The 21,822-nt window shown below is 38.0% G+C and overlaps 1 protein-coding gene across 1 annotated transcript in view; it reads left to right on the top strand.

The window, feature by feature from the left end:
* OSBPL10 (oxysterol binding protein like 10) overlaps positions 1-21,822 on the top strand; it is a 113,425-nt gene that overhangs the window by 41,997 nt on the left and 49,606 nt on the right. The window contains exons 4-5 of the mRNA XM_058035797.1: positions 1,772-1,963; positions 21,201-21,411. Of these exons, the coding sequence (XP_057891780.1) occupies positions 1,772-1,963; positions 21,201-21,411 (403 nt within the window). The remainder of the gene's footprint in view (positions 1-1,771; positions 1,964-21,200; positions 21,412-21,822) is intronic.

Raw genomic sequence — 21,822 nt, 5'->3', positions numbered from 1 at the left:
ATATGTTTGAAAAAGGAAAGTCAGTTTCCCTCATCCCCCTATGTCTCCCAAATACCTTTTCCTCTGGCTCTTATTTTAATTGTAGTTAACATCTAAGCTCTTTCAAATGGAAGATGAATTATAAACCTAGCAACCTTCTGTGCCCTTCTGAAAAATTACACCTCGTGCTGCTTTTTTGCCTTAGAGTCAAATCCAGTTTTAATACAATTGTGATTTATCAGCCAGGGTGGATAATTTTTAAAAATATGCTTCTTATTGTAATCTTATTTGCCATGGTAGAAAAGAATATATTCATTTCAAAAACAGTCAGACCATCATTCTTGGAAGCATTTGTAAATGTTAAATCTAGACCAACGGAATAATAATTATTTCTATGAGATTAGCAGCTCTTTGCATACTGGCAATGTGATAAACCATTTTTTAAACTTTCAAAAAGTCTAAAGTCTAGTTTTGTGTGGTGGTGGCAATGGGATTGTGTTACTTGTTTCACTCCTCCTCCTTGGCAGTGCCAAATAATCTGCCTTGTCCTTTACAGTCAGTGTGGTGCTAACATGGGGCCTGACTTCAATTGCAGTGCTAGTTGGACCCTGTTCACCTTGGTTTGAGGATTACCACAAAATTGTAAAAAGTGACATGGAAGGTATAAGAAGAGAGATTATACCCAAGGAATACTTTTGTGTAGGAATACTTTTGTGTAGCAGGCTCAAGAGAAGTACCTTGTGTTGATGGTGACTGTCTTAGCAATGTTGTAGGCTGCCATTGTTATCTGTGCAGGTTTTGAAGGAGAGGTGGAAAGGTGTTTTGCTCATGGGGCTGTGTTATTTTCTTCACTGTCTTGAAGTGCTACTTAATGTTACTCTCTGAATTGGTTTGTTTCATGAGGTAAAAGTTACTCTGTTTCAGTTTTAACCTTAGAGATGCAATCAGTTCAAACAGAGGGGAAAAAACTTGTTTATATTGGACTTGTATATATCATGTCCCATGGTGATCTGGTGCCCATCTGAGCTTGACTGAGAATTGGTGTCCTGTAGACCTCCAGGATAACTTGTGGGTGAGGTCTGTGGAGAGCAAACTGAGACAGCAACACTGACTGATCATTAGATAAAAACTGAATGTCCTGACTGATTTTATAGGTTGTATGCTAAAAGTATTCATACTGCAGATACTGTTGGAGATTTATTTCTGGCCTTTTTTGTATATTTGGTTTATCCCAAGCTTACTCCAAAATGCATGGATTTCTTTAAGTCAAATTTTGTTTCAAGTGTTAATATTTAATTAGTGTGTGGATTGGCCTTGCCAAAATTGAATCTCCTCTGATGTTGAGAACAATACTACGCTGTTTCAGAAGTTCCTCAAATGAAAGGGTTAGTATTTTTTTCTTCCTTGCTGTTCTCACCAGTTTGGTGAATTGTAGGTCAATGTTTTAATGAAAAATATTTGTATTGGCATTGTTGTTATTCTGTCTGCAAAATCTTTCCTATGCTTTCCTAAAAAGTAGGATTGTAAGAACTAAGCAGCATATTATTATGTAAGAATTTGTGAAGATATTTGCAAAGACCAATTATACAGGCACACCAAGAAACAAAAGTAATAGCTCTAATGTTTCCAAGAGCATCTCCTGAGCTGTGCATATGGTTCAGAAGGAATAAATCAGTTACAACTCCAGATTTAGGTTTGTGAGAAAAGTAGAACAATACAAATGTTTAGCCTGAATTGTGAATTTTTGCTTGTGTAAAGGTTGCTAATATCACAATCCTATTGCATGTTCTAGAGCATCTCATCCTCACGAAGTAGAAGCTCATCTCTGCTGCCACCTGGGACAGCTAATTCTGCATCTCCCAGTGGCCAGAAACACATGAATCAAAGTGGGCCAACTGTTGTAACCATCACACATCACAAATCACCTGCAGCTGCTCGAAGAGCCAAGAGCCAGAGATCTGGTCAGCTCCATGAAGTCCGAGAGGTAAGAGAGAAACATCTGCTGGTTTGCTATAGCTTGGAAGTGCTTATTTTGCTTCACAAAAAGCAATTGAATCTGACAAGTTAACAATTTTTTTTTTCCTACTTTATGACTGCTTTGTTTTGATCCTCTTGCTGAGCAAGAGGTGGGCTTTAGTTCTGGTTCAGCTTCAGGTCAGGTGTATACAGATTTTTTTATGCTGATGTTAAAATTGGTGTGTGCACATGCTTGAAAGTGAAATAGATAGGCAGCAGCTCCCAGGCTTTGCAGTGGTATTGCAGGACTGGAGGAAAATCTCTTTGAAGCTGTGTGCAGCAATACTTTTCAGATTGGAAAGTGGGCCCTGAAGCATTTAAATAGCTGGAAAAGAGCTACTTGAATAATTCTGATGAAAGTGTGAATGAAGGCGTAGCTCCCCGCACTCAGCAGTTTGTTGCTATGCTGTTGTAGTCTTAACTTTGTGTCAAGTTTATATTGCTGGCCTTGTAGAGGAAAAATGGTTCATCTGTATCAAATGCATGAAAAACAAAGCAGAAAGCTTATTTCTTTTAAAGACTGTTAGTACCAGTGTTTAAGAAATTTAACTCATACCGATTTAACTCTGTCTTTCAGACAACAAAAATAGTGCAGAGATTTAAGCTTAAATAGTATGGCAGATTTTCGCAGAACACACTTTCATCTTTCATCTCTTACTCTTTTTCGCTTTGTCTTTCATGTTAAGAATTTGAATAAATGCTTGGGATGTGCTCTGAATGAAGGCTGAAATTGCACATCCTGAGGAGGAATGCTTGTTTTTCTTCTAGTAAACATTAGAAATGAAGAACTGGCTGTCTGAATGTCACCCACATTTTCTTTACATTAGAGAAAACATACATCTGTCTATTTTTTATAGAAATACCCTGTCTTTGTCTACCAATCATTTCCCCCAGGTTACTCCTAGCATGCTAAATGTATTTCCTCTCATACATTGAATTCAGAGTGCACCTTAAACCTATTAATAAAATCAACAGTGGGAGTGGTTGCAATTTTGTCAAATGCAGCTGAGTACGGCTGAAAGCGATTTGAAAGGGAGTATTAGTGTATGTGCTGATCATAATAAGTTGGGAAGAGGAAAAGCCATCAGTTGCAAAGAATACACCTGGAAGAAATAAATACTAACCTATAGTAAAACAATGAGAAACAGTTCAGGTATCATCCCTGCAGAAAAGGCCATTGAATTGCTGACTCACTTGTTTGTGGTGCATTGCAATGTGGTGTCATTCCAAAAAAGGTAACTATTGCAGGACTTCAGTCTATAATGATGGAAGGTAATTATTTTGTTTTGCTTGATGTGAATGGTACCTTTTAGAGGTCTGCAATAGTAATGAAAGAAACCCCTCAGACATTGAAGGTACAATAATGGCTGAAAGAAATGAATGCTTTTCAGGGAGAGAAAATGGTACTAAAATGAATGATGCGTAAGCAAAATTTCATAAGACAGTGTGTGAAGTTTACCCTTTTATGTGTTGGATATTTTGTGTGTGTGTGCTGCTTCCTAAAGAACAGCAAACAGTGGAGAAATCAGACCTTCTGCCCTCTTTCCCAATCTTGTGTAAAAAGTGGCTGCTTAACTGATGTTGTTTCCATCTTGTGAAAGGCTAAGTCTGTTTTTTCCAGATTAAGGAAGTACATTTTATTTCAACAGTATGCTCTGTGCACTTCCTTCTCCCCCATTTTCCAGAGTGAATGAAATAGACTTGGGTATATGATACCTGTGTTCCCAGGAAATATCTTTGTTCCATGTATGAGTCAAGCAGTGACTGTTAGATCCACCCTCCTTTATGAAATTTATCAATGAAGAGATATGTCCAGAGCCCCTCACAAAAGTGCCATTAAATCTGTTCTAGTCCTGTTTTTTAATCTGAAACAATGAAAAATAGGAGCTAAAAGTACAGTGAGAGAGAGAGAGAGTTAATCCTTTCCTCAATGCCCAAATCTTTACTTTTTATATGACATTTGTTTGGTATGATCTGGATGAAGGGAAGAGACTTCAAAAGGATTATAGATAAATTTTAGTGTTCCCCTGATTGAATGATGCCATTGAAGCTTTGACATGCAAATAAGTTTTTCTAAATTGTTCCATAAATAGAACTGCATTAGCTAATTTTGCATCCTATAAATACAGTAGTTGAGTCAATGTAAAATGTTGATCTGCTTCTGGAAAATGAGAGGAAGCATGTGTGTTTTAAATTTCACAGCAATGTTATGCTGTGGTAGTGCTACCATGTTATATGTGAGATCTTTGAAAAACAGGAATGATGCAAAGAGGAGTATCCTTCACTTGGCACGTGTGCTAGCTGGGACAGTGTTTGCTAGCTGGGACAGTGTTCCTGAGAAAGCAACTCAAAATTGCTTCTCAATTCTGAACTTTCTTGGTTTGGCCATATTATCTGGAAAAAAATGAGGTGTATCTCCACCTTGCAAATAGGGCAGAATATACTCCTATACTTTAGATAATGCGAGATGTTTGGTAATACTTGATTGTACTTTCCCCCTTCTTTTCACTTCATAATAAGAATAAACAAAACAGTAAGAATAAACAACAGTGTTTCCTTCTGTGGTTTGTTCTGGTTGATTTAGTTTGATTTTTAATAGGCTAGAGAATTTTAGCATGAAACTAATTGTAGCAAAGAGGTCTATTTAGCACCAAACTGACAAGCAAAATCATATGAATGTAGCAGATGCAACTGTCTAGGTCTGCAAAATGACACATGTAATAAGTGTTTCCATTGTGAAATGGGAATTTCACCTATTTTCCAAATTTTTGTAAGTTAAAATTGAGCGTAAGTATGGAGTTTTTAACTGCTATAAAAAATTTATGTTTTAATACTTGCCCTACTTTTGTATAGTGTTGAATGGAAAAGGAGCTCAGGAGCATTGCTTTTCATCATAATGCAATTTTTTATTCTGTTTAATATCTCTTAAATCAGATTTTTGCTTATATTAACTTGGTGTTAATAGTACGGTCCACACTGATTTATGGAATGTTACATCAAAACTAAAATTAACTGTACATTAACTTGTGAGAAATTATCTGCATCGTGTTGCACTTCATGCAGAATTATTAGAGATCTTACCTCTTTATTTGAACCATAACTTAGCATTAAAGCACTACTTTGAGCTAATCTTTTAGTAAGTGATTTTATGGCAAACTAAGTGTCTGTGGTCTTGAAATTTAAATCTGTTTTTAAAACTGTGTATATTATTATCCTGTTAGAAATTTATGATCAGAGTTATGCTTTCAGATTTCTTTACTGTAGGTGGTTAAAATCAACTGGAAAATTAAGCCAAGTGGCCACATTACACTTCATATTAAATTTTAGCTGTCACTGAACTAAATAATAGTGACAAAATGGTCAGAACTGTGTTTATTTTGGCTGAGAGTGTCTGATTCTTGTACAACCTCTGCCAGTGTCACAATTGTTGTTAAAGAACCAAGTGTGTGAAGGTTTTGTAGTAATTGATTTTAGTTATTTGCAGACATTTAGAGAAATTAAACTAAAAGAAGTCCAGATAAATATTTCTTCCCACAATTTAAAAAAGCCAATGTAGAATTTTCTGATCACTTTGAAATGTGTTTCTTACAACTTTTGGTACCGTGACTAGTCATCAGTATGGATTTCTGAACATTTGGTACAGGGAGATCCAGATTTCACAGGGCCTCTACCAGTGTAACATCTCTTTTGTGTGCCAGTTGGCAGTCCCAGAACTTGGAAAGGAGTGCTTTTCAATGAGATGACAGTCCTAGTGCTTCTTGCACATCCTTTTCCATATATAAACAGTTATTATTTGATTCCTGCAGGAATTACACAGCTAAGTGACAGTTCTTTGCTTCCTTCCTTACAATATGGGGAAGTCTAGGACTTGCACATAGGGCTTCATGGAGTGAAGTTTAACAGCAATTTTGTGAGGCAACAATTTTATGTGGTTTTTGGGAAAAAGAGATGATTCTAAAACACTTTTGAGGATTTTTCAAGTGAGAAATGAATGTCTTCGGGTCGCTGTAATATTTGGATAGCAAAGTTAGGAACTGTGACTCGCTACTGTTAGCAAAAAGGATGCTGTTGTGTGTGGAGATGTGTTTGTTATGTCACAGAATTATAGTGCTGCACAGGCAGCATTGTAGGTGACAAAGGAGATGTGGTACTTAAACCACTTGGGGTAGCATTAAGAGTTGCAGGACTTTCACAGGTGTGAACTTTATGTGAAGATGTACACTAAGCTGTGTGTTGGTGTTAAAGCTTTGTAGTAAATGCTTAAGCTAGTAGGGAGGGAAATCTTGATGGTTTTTGACCTATGCCAAATTTTACTTTGCAGCTTTGAAAAAGTCAGGTTTTGCTTTTTATTTCAGGTTTTTTTTGGCCTCCTTTTTTTTCTCTGAAAACATGTACTTGGAAAGGTCAGTGGATAAGGAATAATGTGAGTCCTTACAAAAAAGAATGCTGTAGCTCTAGATATTTGGCATAGTGTTGAGGTTCTGTGGGGTTTTGCAATAAGGGTGCATGGAAAAAAAAAAAGGATTCAGCTCCTTGAACGGGACATCATGCTTAGTGTGAAGTATGCACAAAGACCATTTAAAAATCCTCTTAATAATTTAAGTGGTTTTGAACTTATGTGCCTAATTTTGTATAAAATTACTTTGTATAAGTGGGGAGAAATGCTCTATATTAGATCATTACTTTCACTGCAGTTCTCACCTTGATTTTGGAGTGCAGGAAGATGAGAGCTAGCTTTTTAACAAAGATGACCTTTAGGTCTGCATGAGTAATAAATCAAATATTTGCTTTTAGGAGATGAAAATGATCTCATATTCACCTAAGGTATGGAGGTAGGGTAGGCTGCTAAACTGTGCTAACTTCAGTTTTTCTGGCCTAGTAATGTGGGTGCTTTATTGGGGGAGAGCTGGTAACCGTGGACTGCAGCTACAGTAGCACTGCTCAGGTCTCTGTTGCTGTGCCTTTGCTTGTCAGGTATAAAACTAGTTATCTAAAATCACGTCCATTTTTCTTCCTAAATACGTTTTAGTATAAAAAGGTACGTTGTGATGTTTTCTTTGTGGCAGTTTGTGGTTGATTCTTTTAACTAGAGACTTCTTGCATTTCAAAACTAGTGTAGTAAATACACTCTAGTCTGACCAGGGCATTTCGTCTGTCATAGATACTGTAGAAAGTGTTTATACTGTTTCAGTTTTGAAATCCAAGTGTCCTGTGTTCTGTTCATTTTAGGAAATAATACAGTGGTACAGTGAGTGGCAATTTTGGCAAAGGAAGGGAGAATACAGAGAGGAGCAGCCTTTGTGAGTTACAGCTTTCCAGTTTTTCCTGAACTTGTATTTAAAATATCTTCCTCCAATCTCCCACTATACATAAGAAATTAGTAAAGGCTCATCCTATTGATCATCTTCTATCAAGTACATCATAACATATACAAGATAATTAGCCCTTAACTGTAGATGGATGCTAATCAGAAAATGAGATATGTTACTGAGGAGGTTACATCCTCATGACACTGCATCTATATTTTATATGGATTGTATGTATTACACTTCCGTTTGTCTGCAAACTCACTTTTGGAAAATTTTCACTTTAATTATCTGGGTGGGAAAAACAGCAGAATGTCTCCACTCTGAAACAGGTAAGGTAAAAGTGCTTGGAAAAGAACTCAAACCAAAACCAGCTATTTCCCAGAAAGCAGTGGATACTTGGCTTGAAGAAACCTTTTTGTCACTTTTGTGTCTGTTGAAGTCAATACAAAGTGAATGGGGCCTTAAGCCTTAATTCAGTAAATTCATATTTATGTGGTGCAGAATATGGTAGTAAGTTATTCTTCAGCTACTACTGTTTAACTGTGCTTAGACACACTTTGTGAATTGAGAAGTCTTGTAATACAAATTTGTATTACAGGTACATCTAACAGCTCAGTTGCAGCTGAGCTCCTTGATACCAAAAGGATTGCTTCCAGCAGGGTTTTAACAGGAGCCATTATCATTTGTTTAGAGGCATTAAATCTGTAACAGTATAAACAAGTTTGAAACATAACATGAGGTCTAAAAGGGGCAGCTGCAGGTGTTACCTCTGCACTTTCTTCTGAATTGGTGTTGGACCCTGTTCCAGAAACCTGCTATACTTGAACAGTGTGAAAATAGCAGTGTGAGCACACAGAAATGTTCTTCTGGCCATACAGCAATGTTTGTGTGATTGCCTGCCCTTCATCTCCTTAGAGAAAAAAGCAGAACTGAGAGCATGTAGAACAGATGCAGTTATTTGGTGCCTTCTGTGGCACTTTCTTTGGAAACTGTTTGCCTTGTCTATAGACATCTCTTCTCCCGTGTCTGCTTATTCTATCTCAGGTTAGTCCTGCTAAGATGAATAGAAACATGTCTCCGAGGGGAGTAAATGGGATGCTTAAATCTCTGAGTGTCAGTCTAGTACCTCCCAGAGGAGTAAATGTACATGTGCTTCTAAAAGTTATTCAGTAAGTAGCATTAACTGTCTCACTTTGGGGATGAGGAGATGGAAATTATTCTAATACTATAAACTAGCTGTTACCATTACATAAACATGACCTGGATACTTCTCTGATCTCTGAACCTTTGCCTTGAGTTTGCAATATGTTTGAGGTCACTAAGAGTGCATATAAGTAGCATCCTCTTAAACTGCACTTTGTTCTGTGCATTTGATTTTGTATTCATGTGAAGGTTGAGTCATCCTGGGTTCCAGATACCCAGGCAGGGAGAATTAAGGTTGCTATGGGAATCGTAGAGCAAATGTTCTACTAAAATTACACTGTTTGTCCCTATGGGTTATGTCAAGAATGAACCTGGCTCATTATTTTTGATATTTCCTTCTACTAGCCCCCCCTTCAAACCTGAAAAATATGAGTTACACAAACATGGCTTCTTTTCATAATTTTTTTTCGGCCTGTAGTTTAGCAGTAATTGAGCATGTGCAAAGATGATAATTTTCTGTCATTTAATAAATGGCAGTTAATAAATTAGGGATAATACAGTACATATGATAACTACTTTCAGAGATTGCTGCAGCATTCATTTTCTTAAGCAGTTGCAGAGAAGCCAAGATTATTCTTTACAGTTGTTAAAACATTTAATTACATTTCAAGTAAATGGTGGGTTCCCAAGGGATCCTGAGAGAAGTTACATTTGAAGGGAATTCAGTCTCCAGTTTCTGTATGCCTTCAAAACTGCCGCTTAATTCTGCTTTATGTACAAAATTCAACTATTTTATCTGCACATATAAAACAACATAGCCTATCATACACATGCATGCATTTTTTGAAAACTACAGGATTGTTTTCTTTCACAGCTATAGCACAAATACTGCAGTAGTTTAAAAACAGAGTTCTTGGTTTGAAAATGAAGCTTTAAAAAAAACTAATATAAAAATATAAAGAAAAAATAACATAATTCAGCAAATCTTTGCTTGGATGAGGATATCACATCTCATGGTCTTGTTTTCAGTGCAGGTTTCTGGGTGGCTGGCTGATGCAACAGTGATTTTCACTGCAAACTGAACAAAGGTGACAAGGGGCACCTTCTACAACTCTGTAATGCAAATTACTGCTTGGAAGATATATGGGCCATTGTGTTTACCCACACTTACATGCTATTTTTATTGAATTAAGTAGAAGGTATTTTGAATGTTCTCAGTGGTAATATATGACAATGTTATATTAGGTGGCTAGCAAGGTTTCAAATACTAAGTACAGAAAGTACTTCTATAAATGCCCTCAAGAAGAAAGTAACCATAGAAATGGCTCATATATTTTAAGCATAGCATTAAGTTTACATTATTATACACGTTTATTGAGGGCTTGCTGTAATCTTCAGCTCCTTGTGTACTGAATGCTACTCTAAGAAACACAGGAAGCATTCTAAGTTTACAACAAATCTGAATATTAAGCCCTGTAATTCTTAGTTATTTAACAAAGACCTGATCTCTGATGGCTTCTGCTGCATGTTCTTACTGTAATGCTTCTCTTGCAGGTGTTGAATGCTTTGCAAACTGTGCTACAAGAGTGCTTTTCAGCAGCTGCTTACCTGCTTACCTGCTTCTTGGCTGCAATTCTGATTTCTGACAGTATGCTTTTAAAAAATGGCCCATAAGACAATAGCTAGCAACATCTCATCCAACAAGCAAACCCGAACTACATCTGCCTAATCTGACGTATGCTTTAAAGTAGCATTTGAGGATATAATGATAATAGTAATAGTAATAATATAATAATAATAATAATTTTTTAATATATGGAGCTCTTTTTCCCAGCACCAGGTGTTCTGACAGAAACTTGTGAATCCTTGAAGCTACTCATGTTGAAATGTGTAATTTATGTTCAACATGGCCTTTTCTCTTCTGAAGACTAATTTCACTTGAAGTCGAAACCCCACCTTTTATCAATTGTGTCCTATGTTGCAGTAAACTGATAGAATTTTCCTGTGATTGCTTATGTTGACCTAATGGCTGGCAGCAACATTTTCTGAGCTCTTTGGTATGCTTGAAATTCACAAACGAGCCTAAATTCCTGATAACCAAAATATGCTTTCCAGATCAGGGCTATAGCTGTTAACTTCAGCAAAATGATCCTTCTGAAGTATAAGGAAAACTGCTACTCAGGGGAGCCCATAGAATAACATCTGCCTATGAGTAATGTTTAATGACAAAAATAATGACTTTGCAAGGTAATTTTTATAGTAAAATTGCATAAGTATAAATTCCCACAAAGTTCTTTTTATAAACTGCTCTCAATGCTGCATTCTGCGGTTTAAAATAGAACTGTGTGCTTCCTGCTTGGCTAGATGGCAGCCAGCTGCCATCCAAGATTTACTTGAATTTGTGCATGCCTTCCTTTTGCTTCTCTAATTTTTTGGATTGCTGAAATAAACTTGAGGTGGGGGAAACAACCTTGGGAGCTGCTTCTTCTCTTCCCTGTGGTTTTTCCTTGAGATCCCAACTCTCTGGTTCCATTGAGTTGTGTTTGAAAATAAAAGCAAAGTCTCAATAGATGGCTTTTAGTAGGATATGGTTAGTAGAAAATACTCAAGAAAAGGGATCATGGTGAGGGAACCCAACAACTTCTTAGTTGTTTTTGTACAAAATGTCATGTGTTACCCAGATACATGGAGTATTCACAGGGAGCTCTAGCACAACAGACAAAAAAGGAAAACTGTCATGTCTCCTGCAACAGGCCCTGATGCCCTGACCCATCCCTCCAGAAACAAAGTGACCAGTGCTGTGTAGGTACTGATCAGTCATTTTGCAGAAAATTAGCTTACTCTGATTTCTGGGAAAACGCAGTGGCCATTGATACAATTTGTCTGAATCACATGATTTCACTTGAGTACTTCTTATGGCAGCCAGCTCTTTCTAAAATATTTCACTTCTCACCTAAAGACTTGTGGAGTGATTCCATGAAACACTCCAAGACAGCTGACACTATCAGAGGAATGAATTTTATTTTTCTCTAGTGTTTTAGTACTTTGGTTTGTTAGTAAATCTTCTTCTTCCACAGGGAAAACAACATGCAGCTGACGTTGTTTTGTGAGGGAGAAGTATTCTCCTTCAGATTTAGGCAGCAAGAAGCTATTCTCAGAATAATTAAAAGATGTTGGGAGAACAACCGGAAAAGCTTCCCTCCTCTCCCTCCTGTATAATGAAGCCACTAATGGAAAGCTGAATATATATTAGAGTACTGATTAAGACTAAAAACATCCTCTGGTTTAGAAAATCCAAGATTCTGTCTGCTTAAATATTCTCTGAATGTGAATTTTTTTGTCCTAGTCTGTCTGCATGGACACAAGGTCTTTTCCTCAGCCCTGCCCCAGTTGCCTTTCTATCATTCAGTAGCTATTTTCTCAGGTGAGGAGGACAGATTGAATACATAAAACATGCATTTAACCTTGTGTCTGGGGTTGTTATGTCTGGTAAGGAGGTAGCAAAGGGAGGCAGTCATTTTGTTTTGGCCTGACATAGGTGGGCTGTTTTTGCTGAGATTTCTGGAGGCACTCTCAGGGGTCCTGCCAGAGCTGCTCTGATCCTCTTTACTTTAACCATTTCTGTTGCAGGGGCTGTGAAGCTCTCTCTGGTGTCTCTCTGCTTCCCAGGTTTAAAACCGGACCTCCTTAAAGACTCAGAACACTCAGATTGTCCTTGGGTGGGTCTTGCATCCAAATAAAATATCTTCATGAAGTCCCAGAGGACACTGACAATTACAGATATTATATACTTTTTGGTGTTTGGAGATGGATCTGTTAAATATATCCTGTCTTTCATTCTTCTGAACAGAATGATACTTTTGTAAAACAGGTAGTTAAGGTAGATCAGCTCCCTTTCTTGCTGAGCTTCTGCCTATTTTAGAGGGAGGAGCTTCCTCTCATGTACCTGTGCTGCAGCCAACTGAGAATTTCTTGGGAGGGTAGATTAATTTTCCTTCTCTGCCACTGCATGGAATGTATAAGGCTTCCAGACCATTCAGCAAAAAAGACCTGTGTCCCCCTTTTCCTCTATCCCTCAAATCTGGTAATTTCATGGACTAAAGCAATAGGATTCAGACCTACAAAATACAAAGTCTTACTATTGTAGCTCTGCAGCTAATAACAAGGGAGCTTGCAGGTGGGATTAATAAGCTACTGGATAGTAGGCCAGTAAGAAGACATTTGTAGTTCATCAAATGGTTAATGAATATTGTCTGTGCAAAATAGAATTATATTGTATTGTAAGGATATTCAGTAAGTGACCGGGTTGTAGAATTTGAAGATACAAAATAGGAATTGCATGTGTAAAACAAGGAGCATAGTTTTGTGTTTAGTATATGAAAAAATTAACTAGCCAATTCAAAATTTTCCTGACAGATGTAGGTAAATAAGAGCTGCTCTCTGGAGAGTAAACTCTGTGCTGAGGTCTGTGGAGAGCTTATCGCCCCAGGAGGTGCTGATGGCAAACAGTGGGACAGCAGCAGATTGGTAAGAGTAGCTGAGAGCAGGAAACAATTGAGCCAGCCTGCCTCCTCCACTCCCTGTTCTTCTGGTTGTCTTAGACTTGGCTTTTAGACTCAGTCCTGATGACATTTGATGTTTGCTCTGTAAGGTTTTCCTCACAAGGAACCACCCTGTGGAGTGTGTGGTGAGAAGACTGAGCACAAAAAGCCAAAACAAAAGCCCAAAGGAAATAATGTTTTGTTAGCTGAGACAATGAAGATATGTAGCAACTGACTTTTCAGTTTTTCCCCTAACAGATTGTGGGTTCCTGGTTAGGGAAAAGATAACAAAATAACAAATGGGGGTGGAGAGAGCTTGTTTTCATTCTCCTTTGAGGGGAAAAATTGAATCGTGACAGCAGAGGCAAGGACTGAAGAGAAGAAGAAATGCCTTGGTGATTAGTTCCATCCTGATTGTCAGAGGTATAGTTCTGTTTGTTCTGTTACTTATTGTGTCTCTGTCTGCAAATTACATGCCAAATGAAAATTAACTTGCTCCTTTGAAGCTTTGTTGATAGGATGTATGTGTCTGAGCCTTAATAACTATTATATAACAAGTCAGTCCAATTTTAATGTTCATTGTTTGCATTGTTAAAATAATTGAGGTCAAGCTGGCTGCCACCCTGAGGTGATGATAATGGAGAATTTTGTGCTTATTCCCGGTAATGGGAGGGAAGCAGTAATCAGGAAAGGACAGCTGATACGGATGTCATTATCTGCTTCCATCTTTCCAAGGCGCTTTCAGAGTATCTCACTTGGTGTTCTAGGATCTTTCCTTAAAACATTTTTTGCCATTAGCATAGTAATGTTTGCAGAGGCTGCTGTGGGTCTTATTCCAGATTGAATATTTGTGGGTAGAATTCTTTCCTGTTTGCAGTTTGAGGTTCTTTCTGGTCTGAAGGTCAGGTTTTATTGCAGGCAGAGTGTACAGATATGTTACTGGTGGTCCTGGTCCTGTACCTGTTCCTACACTAGACACTTTAAAAGCTGAAGTGCAAAATTATCTTGATAAGATTTCTGTTGGCTATTGGAGTACTTCCAGCAGCAACCTCTATTCTTAGTTATTTCATCTTAGTTATATATTAAGCTGTGATTTTTGTCTTCCTGGCTTGCATGCTATAGATGGAATCCCATTGCAAAATCTGTTATGTGACGCTACTGAAGAAAAAAGTGAAGTCTGTAAATCCTTGTAAATCCTTGTCAGAAAATGTCTTTTGTCAAGTAAGATGGACATAGCAAGTAAACTTGAGTAGTCTGAGAACTCAATTAAATTACTTCTCAGTAATTTAAGTCAAGGCAAAAGTTCACTTCCTCTGCTTTGGTTATGCTTAACTCAAAACAACAGAGCATTACATTTGAAAAAGACCCCCACTTTTACTGTATTTTTAAGAGTTACCTTCATTTGCCAGACATCTCAATTGGTGAGGTATTCATTCTGAGCTGATGATTAACAGTATTTACAGTAGTCTTGCATGTGTGTTGGTGCTCTTTCCTTTTTCAGAATAAATAGTGGAAAGTGGGCAAGTTTAATGGAAATAGTATTGGATTTGTGGATATGAGCTGAATTGGTAGCTAGTGTGTCCAGTTAGTGACTGGTGTGATTGCTTTAGTGACATGAGTTCCAGATATCAGTATCTTGCATTTTGATGTATTCTTGATAGATGCATGTGTATATATATACACATATATTCTACTTATATTGGCTGTGTTAGCTTTTGATTTTTGCATACGAGCGTTTGTGGTGTTGATGAAATACAGATCAAGATTGCAGGAGGAGTCCTTGCTCAAGGTCAGAATTGATGACTGTGTTAGGTTCATGCGGCAACACAATATATCACATTTACAGTGGCTTAAAAGGCTTTTGTTTCTTGTGTGTGGACTCTTCTGTTTTGCATTTGCTTTTAAGAAAAAAGGTGTTTTCTATGAAATAAAAGAAAAAAATCCAAACTCTTGTGAAATCTGCTCATTTAACAATGGTTAAATGTCCTCACTCATATATCACTTTTGACTTATGCTAGAGTAGTTTGAAAAACTGGTCCCACCTCCTGTCCTTTCCTGGTGTTTTTCTGAAAAGTTATTTTTCTGGTACTATTTTCTAAAAAGCAAAAATCCTGGTGTTTCCAGAAGGTGTGTGTGTGCATGTGTCAGAGAGAAAGATTGTGTTTTCATATTAGAAAAATCCACCCCAAATGAGGCACCAACCTATGAAATCTTGCCAAAAAAATAATGCAGCAGGAAGCTGGCTCTTTCCCAGTCTTTAAAAGCAGTAAACTTCTCACAACGACAGCTTGACTTGGAGTTTTAAGGAAGTGATGCATGTTGCATTTCTATTACTATTAAGGTGTCTAAAGATTTTTCTACACAACTGTTTATTTTTACAGATGCTCTATTTTTTGTATAAGCACTTTTTATTGTGTTGTTTATTTTGCCATGTTTTTAATAACTGTTTTCAACTTGCATGCAGTCAATAATGGAAAGGATTTAAAAATAAAAATGACTGCATTAAATCTTTCAGAGGAATTGCCTACAGATAAGTTGCCAGACCACGTGCTGCTGGTGATGGTGCACAGAGATTACTACAGCAGAGAAAAAGAGTTATTAACTGATGGAGCAGAATTTCTCTTTCATGAATGATTTCTGGCATGTCACAGATGAGATTGATGATATAGGATTTCTTTTTTCAGTGCTAAAAGAATGTTTTCTTTTTTCTCTGGCGTGTTTTGGATTTTTCCTCATGCATGAGTAGGCATATCTTAATATTGACTGTAAAGGATTCAATTATGTTATCAACACTATTTTAACAACATTTAAACTAAATTTAAACTAAAATTGAAATTGCTCATGTGTGTATCAGATTGTGGTTGGCACAGTCTGAAGAATCTCTCTCATGTTTTATATTCTAGAAGGAGGGTAGAATGACCTGAAGCGTTTAAATCATTATGTAGAAAGACGGGATTGGTGATGCTACTTGTTTTCGTGGCTGGCTCCACGTGGCCCCTGTGACAAAGGGAGAGTGTCTGCTTGCCCTCTGAGGTCATGAGGCTGATGTCATTCTTCCTTTGAGGAACCTGAAGTCACTGTCCTGGGAGGTGCCCCTGCCCCTGTGGCAGCTGTGGATTGAGAAGTTTTACAGATGGCGTAAAGCTGGTGTTTGATTTAGGTTGTCGTGATACACTGTGTTAATTGGGTAAAATCCTGGAGGATCAATAATTCTAGAAAGTAAGATGTCTGATCATACACATCTGTCCTAGACTAACAGACTTATGCCTCTTAGTCCTGGAGTCTGGATAACAAAAGCATTTAAAATAAAATTATGTCAAAAGCAGTCATATGCTCTTACAGTTAGGTGTGGCTATTCAGTTTTCTGTGTTTGAAGTTTCTGTTTATTTTTGTTGTCAGACAGGAGGAAAAATCTTGAATAGAGATTATTTGTTATTGTACTTAATAATTTGGAATCTCTCCCTTTCTCTTTCTAGTTTCAGAAACCAATTTAAGTCTTAAATCAAAAATGGCATTCAGATTTTTTAAAATTATTTCTCTGCATGGGAAAGAATAGTGTATCATCTAGTATTTTATCCAAATGTTCAATTCCTGTATTTTTTCTTTTAGCATGGAAAATAGCACTTCAATTTTTCATTTTTATTTCCTAATTTAATTTTTAATAACTAATTTTAGCTTATTTACCACATGAAAAGAATGTTCTTTCATCTTATTATGTCTGAAGTAAATTTCTTTGCAAACCTAGGGGTATATCATGGCTTTTTCTGTTTATCTTCCTCATACTGTGGAAATAACACTGAGAATTAGTCATTTCTACTTACCATTTGTTTGGATTCTCATCACATAAGTGTTTGGTCTCCTGCATTGTGGTTGTCCATGTGTTCAGAGAAGGAGGGGCAGTTCCAGCTGTGAAGGAGTGGGTAGCAGTTGCTGGGGCTGGGTTAAGTAGGGGAAGTGATCACGCAGCCCTGAAGAGGAGGGAGCAGGCAGCAACCAAAGCTGTGGATTGTCTTGTTTTGGAGCAGGTGGTAGGGAGGGCATGACCTAGAGAGGAAAGCATCACATCATTTCCTGTTGCATTCTGGCATTCATGAGAGGGTCACTGGATGGCAGGTTTCTTGGAGTGTAGTTTTACTCAGGAGAATTTGTTGGCTTTGCCTGGCAAGGCTTTGGCATGAGAAGGGCACAGACATGGCTTCTGTGAGAAGCTGCCAGAAGCTTCCCCATGTCTGACAGAGCCAAGGCCAGCTGGCTCCAAGATGGACCCCCAGTTGGCCAAGCCCATCGGCCATGGTGGTAGAGCCTCTGGGATAACAGATTTAAGGAGGGAGGAAAAACTGCTGCTGGCAGAGGAGAGGAGTGAGAAAATGTGAGAGGAGCAACTGCAGACACCAAGGCCAGTGACAAAGGAGGGGGAAGGTGGTGCTCCAGGCACTGGAAGAGGGATTTCCCTGGAGCCTGTGGTGCAGCCCAAGGTGGAGCAGGATGTCCTACAGCCCATGGAGTCCATGGTGAGCAGAGATCCACCTGGGGCCTGTGTAGGACCCCACCAGAACAGAAGGATGTCTGAAAGAGGCTGTGGGAAGCTCGGGCTGAAGCATTTACTGGCAGGACTTGTGACCCTGTGAAAGACCTGCTGTGGGAAGCTCGGGCTGAAGCATTTACTGGCAGGACTTGTGACCCTGTGAAAGACCTGCACTGGAGCAGTTTGTGCAGGACTGATTGCCATGCTGGATCGGGTGAAGAGAGCAAGGAGCATGGAGTGGCAGAGACAATGTGTCATGATTAGGCTGTAACTCCTTCTAACTGTCCCATTGTGCTGCTCTGGGGAAGGAGGTAGTGAAACTTGGAATGAAGTTAAGCCTGGGAAGAGGGGAGGGTGGAGGAAAAGTAAGATTTGGTTTTATTTTCTTGTTGTCTTACTTTGATTGGTACTAATTAAACTGATTTCCCTGAGTCAAGTCTGTTTTACTTGTGATGGTAATTGGATGACCTCCCTGAACATCTTGACCTCCCCAAACCTTTTGTTGTTCAGCCATGGAGGGGAAGCAGTGGGCACTGGGTAACCACTACAAGAACACAGGCAATACCTGAGAGTTTCTGACAGGCTAAAAGTCTGAATCTCCTTCATGCTTCAGGAGCAGCTGTTAATTGGGAACACTTGTCATCTGCTTGTTCTCCTGAATCAGAAAATGGAGAAAGAAGCAAACCATGCATTTCAGCTGGTGTCTTCCTAGGATGGGGTTTCCTCTTACTGAATATTTTGCAGTTAAGTAAATGCAGACCTTATAATTCCTGATATTTACACACATGTAATTCCTTTTAATACGTGTAGTCCTGGTGGTTCTTTCAGTTGTTTTATTGTACGTCTATCATAAAATTGTATGTTTGAAGTTTCAGTGCTTTTCTGAGAATGTGCAATTGTTTTGTGATATTATGAGAAGAATATATAGGTGGAGTTGTCAAATCCAAAAAATAGTGGAAAGAGAAATAGGTTAATATTTGTTGAGGAGTCAGGGGAAAATACCCTTTGTTGTTGTTATAAGTAGAGAACTGCTACCTTGAGCTGTCTGTATTTGCAAATGGGAAGGATGGAGAATTGTAAGGTGCTGAAACCAACCCCATGTAAGAGCAAAGTCATTCAAAATTAGGCAAGTTATTTTATTTGTGAAAGAAAAGTTAGAAACTTCCCTTTTTCAAAATCAAAGCTTTTCATTTTGAAACAAGCTTAGAGTGCTAGTAAGTCAAGCATTTTGCCTCTCCTCTCTTGGGAGAAAGCAAAAAACAGACCTACCAGTAAGACAGAGGATGATGCTATAACTGCATGACTTAGTGGCTGTCCTGTTAAGGGTTAATGTGTTTAATGAGTTTCATCCTGTATCGTTTGGTGTTTTTGTGCTAGCTCCTCCTTGATTTGCTCTCTGTAGAACAACTACACTTCAGCTCTTCTGAAATCTTTTGTCAAGGTCTTTAAAAAAATTTGGCAAACATATAAAAAAAGTTCAGTCATTTCAATAATATATGTAATTTCCTTATGCTTTTTGCCATTGAGTTTATCTGTCACTTTACAATAGGGAGGGGTTCTGCATCTTTGTTCTGGGCATTCAACACCTTAAGCAGTGTGGTTTTGATCGGTGTTTGAGCAGTCAAAGTTCAGCACGTTCTAGTACTTTGAATCCTACACAGAAGTTGCAGTTCCAGATGTCTTCTGCTGTGTCAGGTCTGTAGACCAGCTGCTGGTATCACAACTAGGTAGCAAGTAAAAGCTGGATCAAAAGGCTGCTGTAAATCTGTCTTAGGTCAGCTAGAAAACAGTAAGACTTGGACCAACACCTTGTTTTGGACAAAGGTAGAATAAATCTTAGATTTTATTGAAATTTCTCCTAATCTAGGAAGAATACAACTGACAAAAGCCTGTAAACTTTTGGGCTGGCTGATAGCTGCAAACATTCAGTTAATTTTCCAAATGTTTTCTGAACTCCCTGATCAGTTTATCTTGTGGTCCTGTCTAATCTGCGAATGTGTCCTTTATTAAGGGGGAGGGAAAAATTAATATGTTTGAAGTTTTCAAAATTTTATTTTTTTATGGAACTAAATCTTGGATTTGTAAGCTGTCATTTCCCCCCTGCCCCCCTCCCCCCCCAAAAAAAAAAGAGAAGAAAAAAAAAGTAGGAAAATAGTCACTTGGAAATGAAAATAGAACATTTCTGTCACTGTGAAGTATGAGAAAGTCAGGTTTTCAATTTCACACTCTTCTGCAGGATAGGAAAAGGAGAGGAGCAGTTTTCCATACAATTATATTGTTTAGTCTTCCAGGGAGATGGTCATCTTTTTTTCTCCTGGCTGTTCCTTCTGTTTGCCTCCTTGTGCTCTTTCCATGAAGGAGGAATATTGCATTGCCTGGGATTGATTCTGTGGTTCCCTAAAGCTGCATATTGGAGAGGTCTGTGTCCCCTTCTGACAGGTCTTGTTTTCTGCCAAAGGGAATTAAAATTGTCTGTGGCTTTTACTGAAGTTTTGGCCTCTGTTTTAAATGTTGATTATTAAAATGTCATGTTAACCTTCAGCAAGGCATTTGGCTAAATTTGTGAACTGCAACATCATCATCTTGTGTAATTCTAGTCGTTTTTTGCAAGAGTGGTTATTTCATCTCTGAGTTCAGTTCCTTTCTAGCTTTTCAGTGCACTCAACATATATTTTTTAATCAGTCAATTTACAATAATGTAGGAGGGCTGCAGGAAACACACAATACTTGAAAATATAATAATGATAATAAAAACCCCATGAAGTTTATAATACATTTTTACAGTACAGTAGTGTGGACAAATGGAGCTTGAATCTTTGTTTATTATGATGTCTTCAGATAGATTTTTCTGAAAACTTTGGATATCTCAAGTGTAGACCTGTAAATTTTTGCAGCAAGTTTTTTGCAAGGTAAGTGGAAGAGGCTTGTCTTATGCATATATGATTTCCTACAGGCTGCAAAAATGGAGAGAGAAATTTTGAATATATTCTTTTTCTTTTGGCTTTAGGATTTTGAAATCTTGCCAATTTGCTTAAAGAGCAGCCTGCTGAAATACTGCTGTATTTTTGCCTGCTATACAAGCACCCCTTTCATCTTCATCTGGATGGTCCAAACCTAGAAAGAGGTTAACTTTCTGCCTGACAGCTTGTATTCATATTGGATATGAAATAAGTACTCTAAGTTGCTTCCTATGCTGATGTCTGTGAAGTTAAAAATTACTGCATTTTGTAAAAACAGGTCCTTAGTTTGAGAAATGGGTAATGCCTGTTCTTAAACTGTGATGAGATACATATGTAGGAAAGAAGGAGGGACAGTGTCACTTCCTTGGGCGTCTCAGATCACATACAAAAGCAAGAAAATCTAAGCCTAAATCAATAATGGAGAAGGAAGTAGAATTTTCATACTTTTCCTTACAAAGACTTGCAGAAAGTATGACTCACTATTAAACCTACTGTGAACCTACTATTTTAAGAGACTATTTTCTCTAACATAGTCTTGACATTTTTACAGGCCTTTGGTAGTCTCAAGCCCTTCGTTTTTGTAGGTGAGTATATGGTGTGTTTGGATCAGAACATTAACATCCATTTGTGGTAGTTCTTCACATTTAGTCACTATTTCAATCCATAAGAATTTAACAGCTACATAGTGATATTTCCTATGACAGCAGATGTTTTTGGACCTTTACAGGTCATGAGCCAAGCTGAAGGACAGCAGAAGAATCTTGTACAAGCCATTGAATCTCTCCCAAATTCTGGACCTCTTACTGCCTTGGATCAGGACTTGCTACTTTTAAAAGCTACCTCTGCTGCCACCCTGAGCTGCCTTGGAGAATGCCTGAGTCTCCTACAGCAAAGCATCCATCAAGTGGGCCAACAGCATAACAGGACACTGTCATCAGGTGAGCACAGGCTCCCTTGGGTATTGTTTCATGTACTTTGGAGTGTTTTATTATGATATGAAGCAGGAAAAATGAACCATTCTCAGAGAGGCAAGTTGGGATGAGCTGCTTGTGAGCTTCTGCAACCTCAAACACTGTAATTCTTTACCTAAAAAAAAAAGATGCAAAATGGATTGCAGTCAGAAGAGAGGAGAAAAAGAGGTGGTCTGTCCTGAGTTTTCTCAGAGAAATTGGTCCTGAAGACAGCTACACAAAAAAAATGGGGTGTGGGGAAAAGGTGTATATAAACGTACATTCTTAATGGTGGTGTGGAACCAGCTTGCTTGTTTTGGTTTGCTCCCCCTCCTTTGTTTTTCTTCTTTAATAGATTTCAATCTCAGTACAGATTTGTTTGATAAAAATAATTTTATG

The sequence above is a fragment of the Melospiza georgiana genome, chromosome 1 (genome assembly GCF_028018845.1).
Source record: "Melospiza georgiana isolate bMelGeo1 chromosome 1, bMelGeo1.pri, whole genome shotgun sequence".
Lineage (NCBI taxonomy): Eukaryota > Metazoa > Chordata > Aves > Passeriformes > Passerellidae > Melospiza > Melospiza georgiana.
Note: the sequence above shows the minus strand (reverse complement) of the source record. Positions and strands in the feature narration are given on the sequence as shown.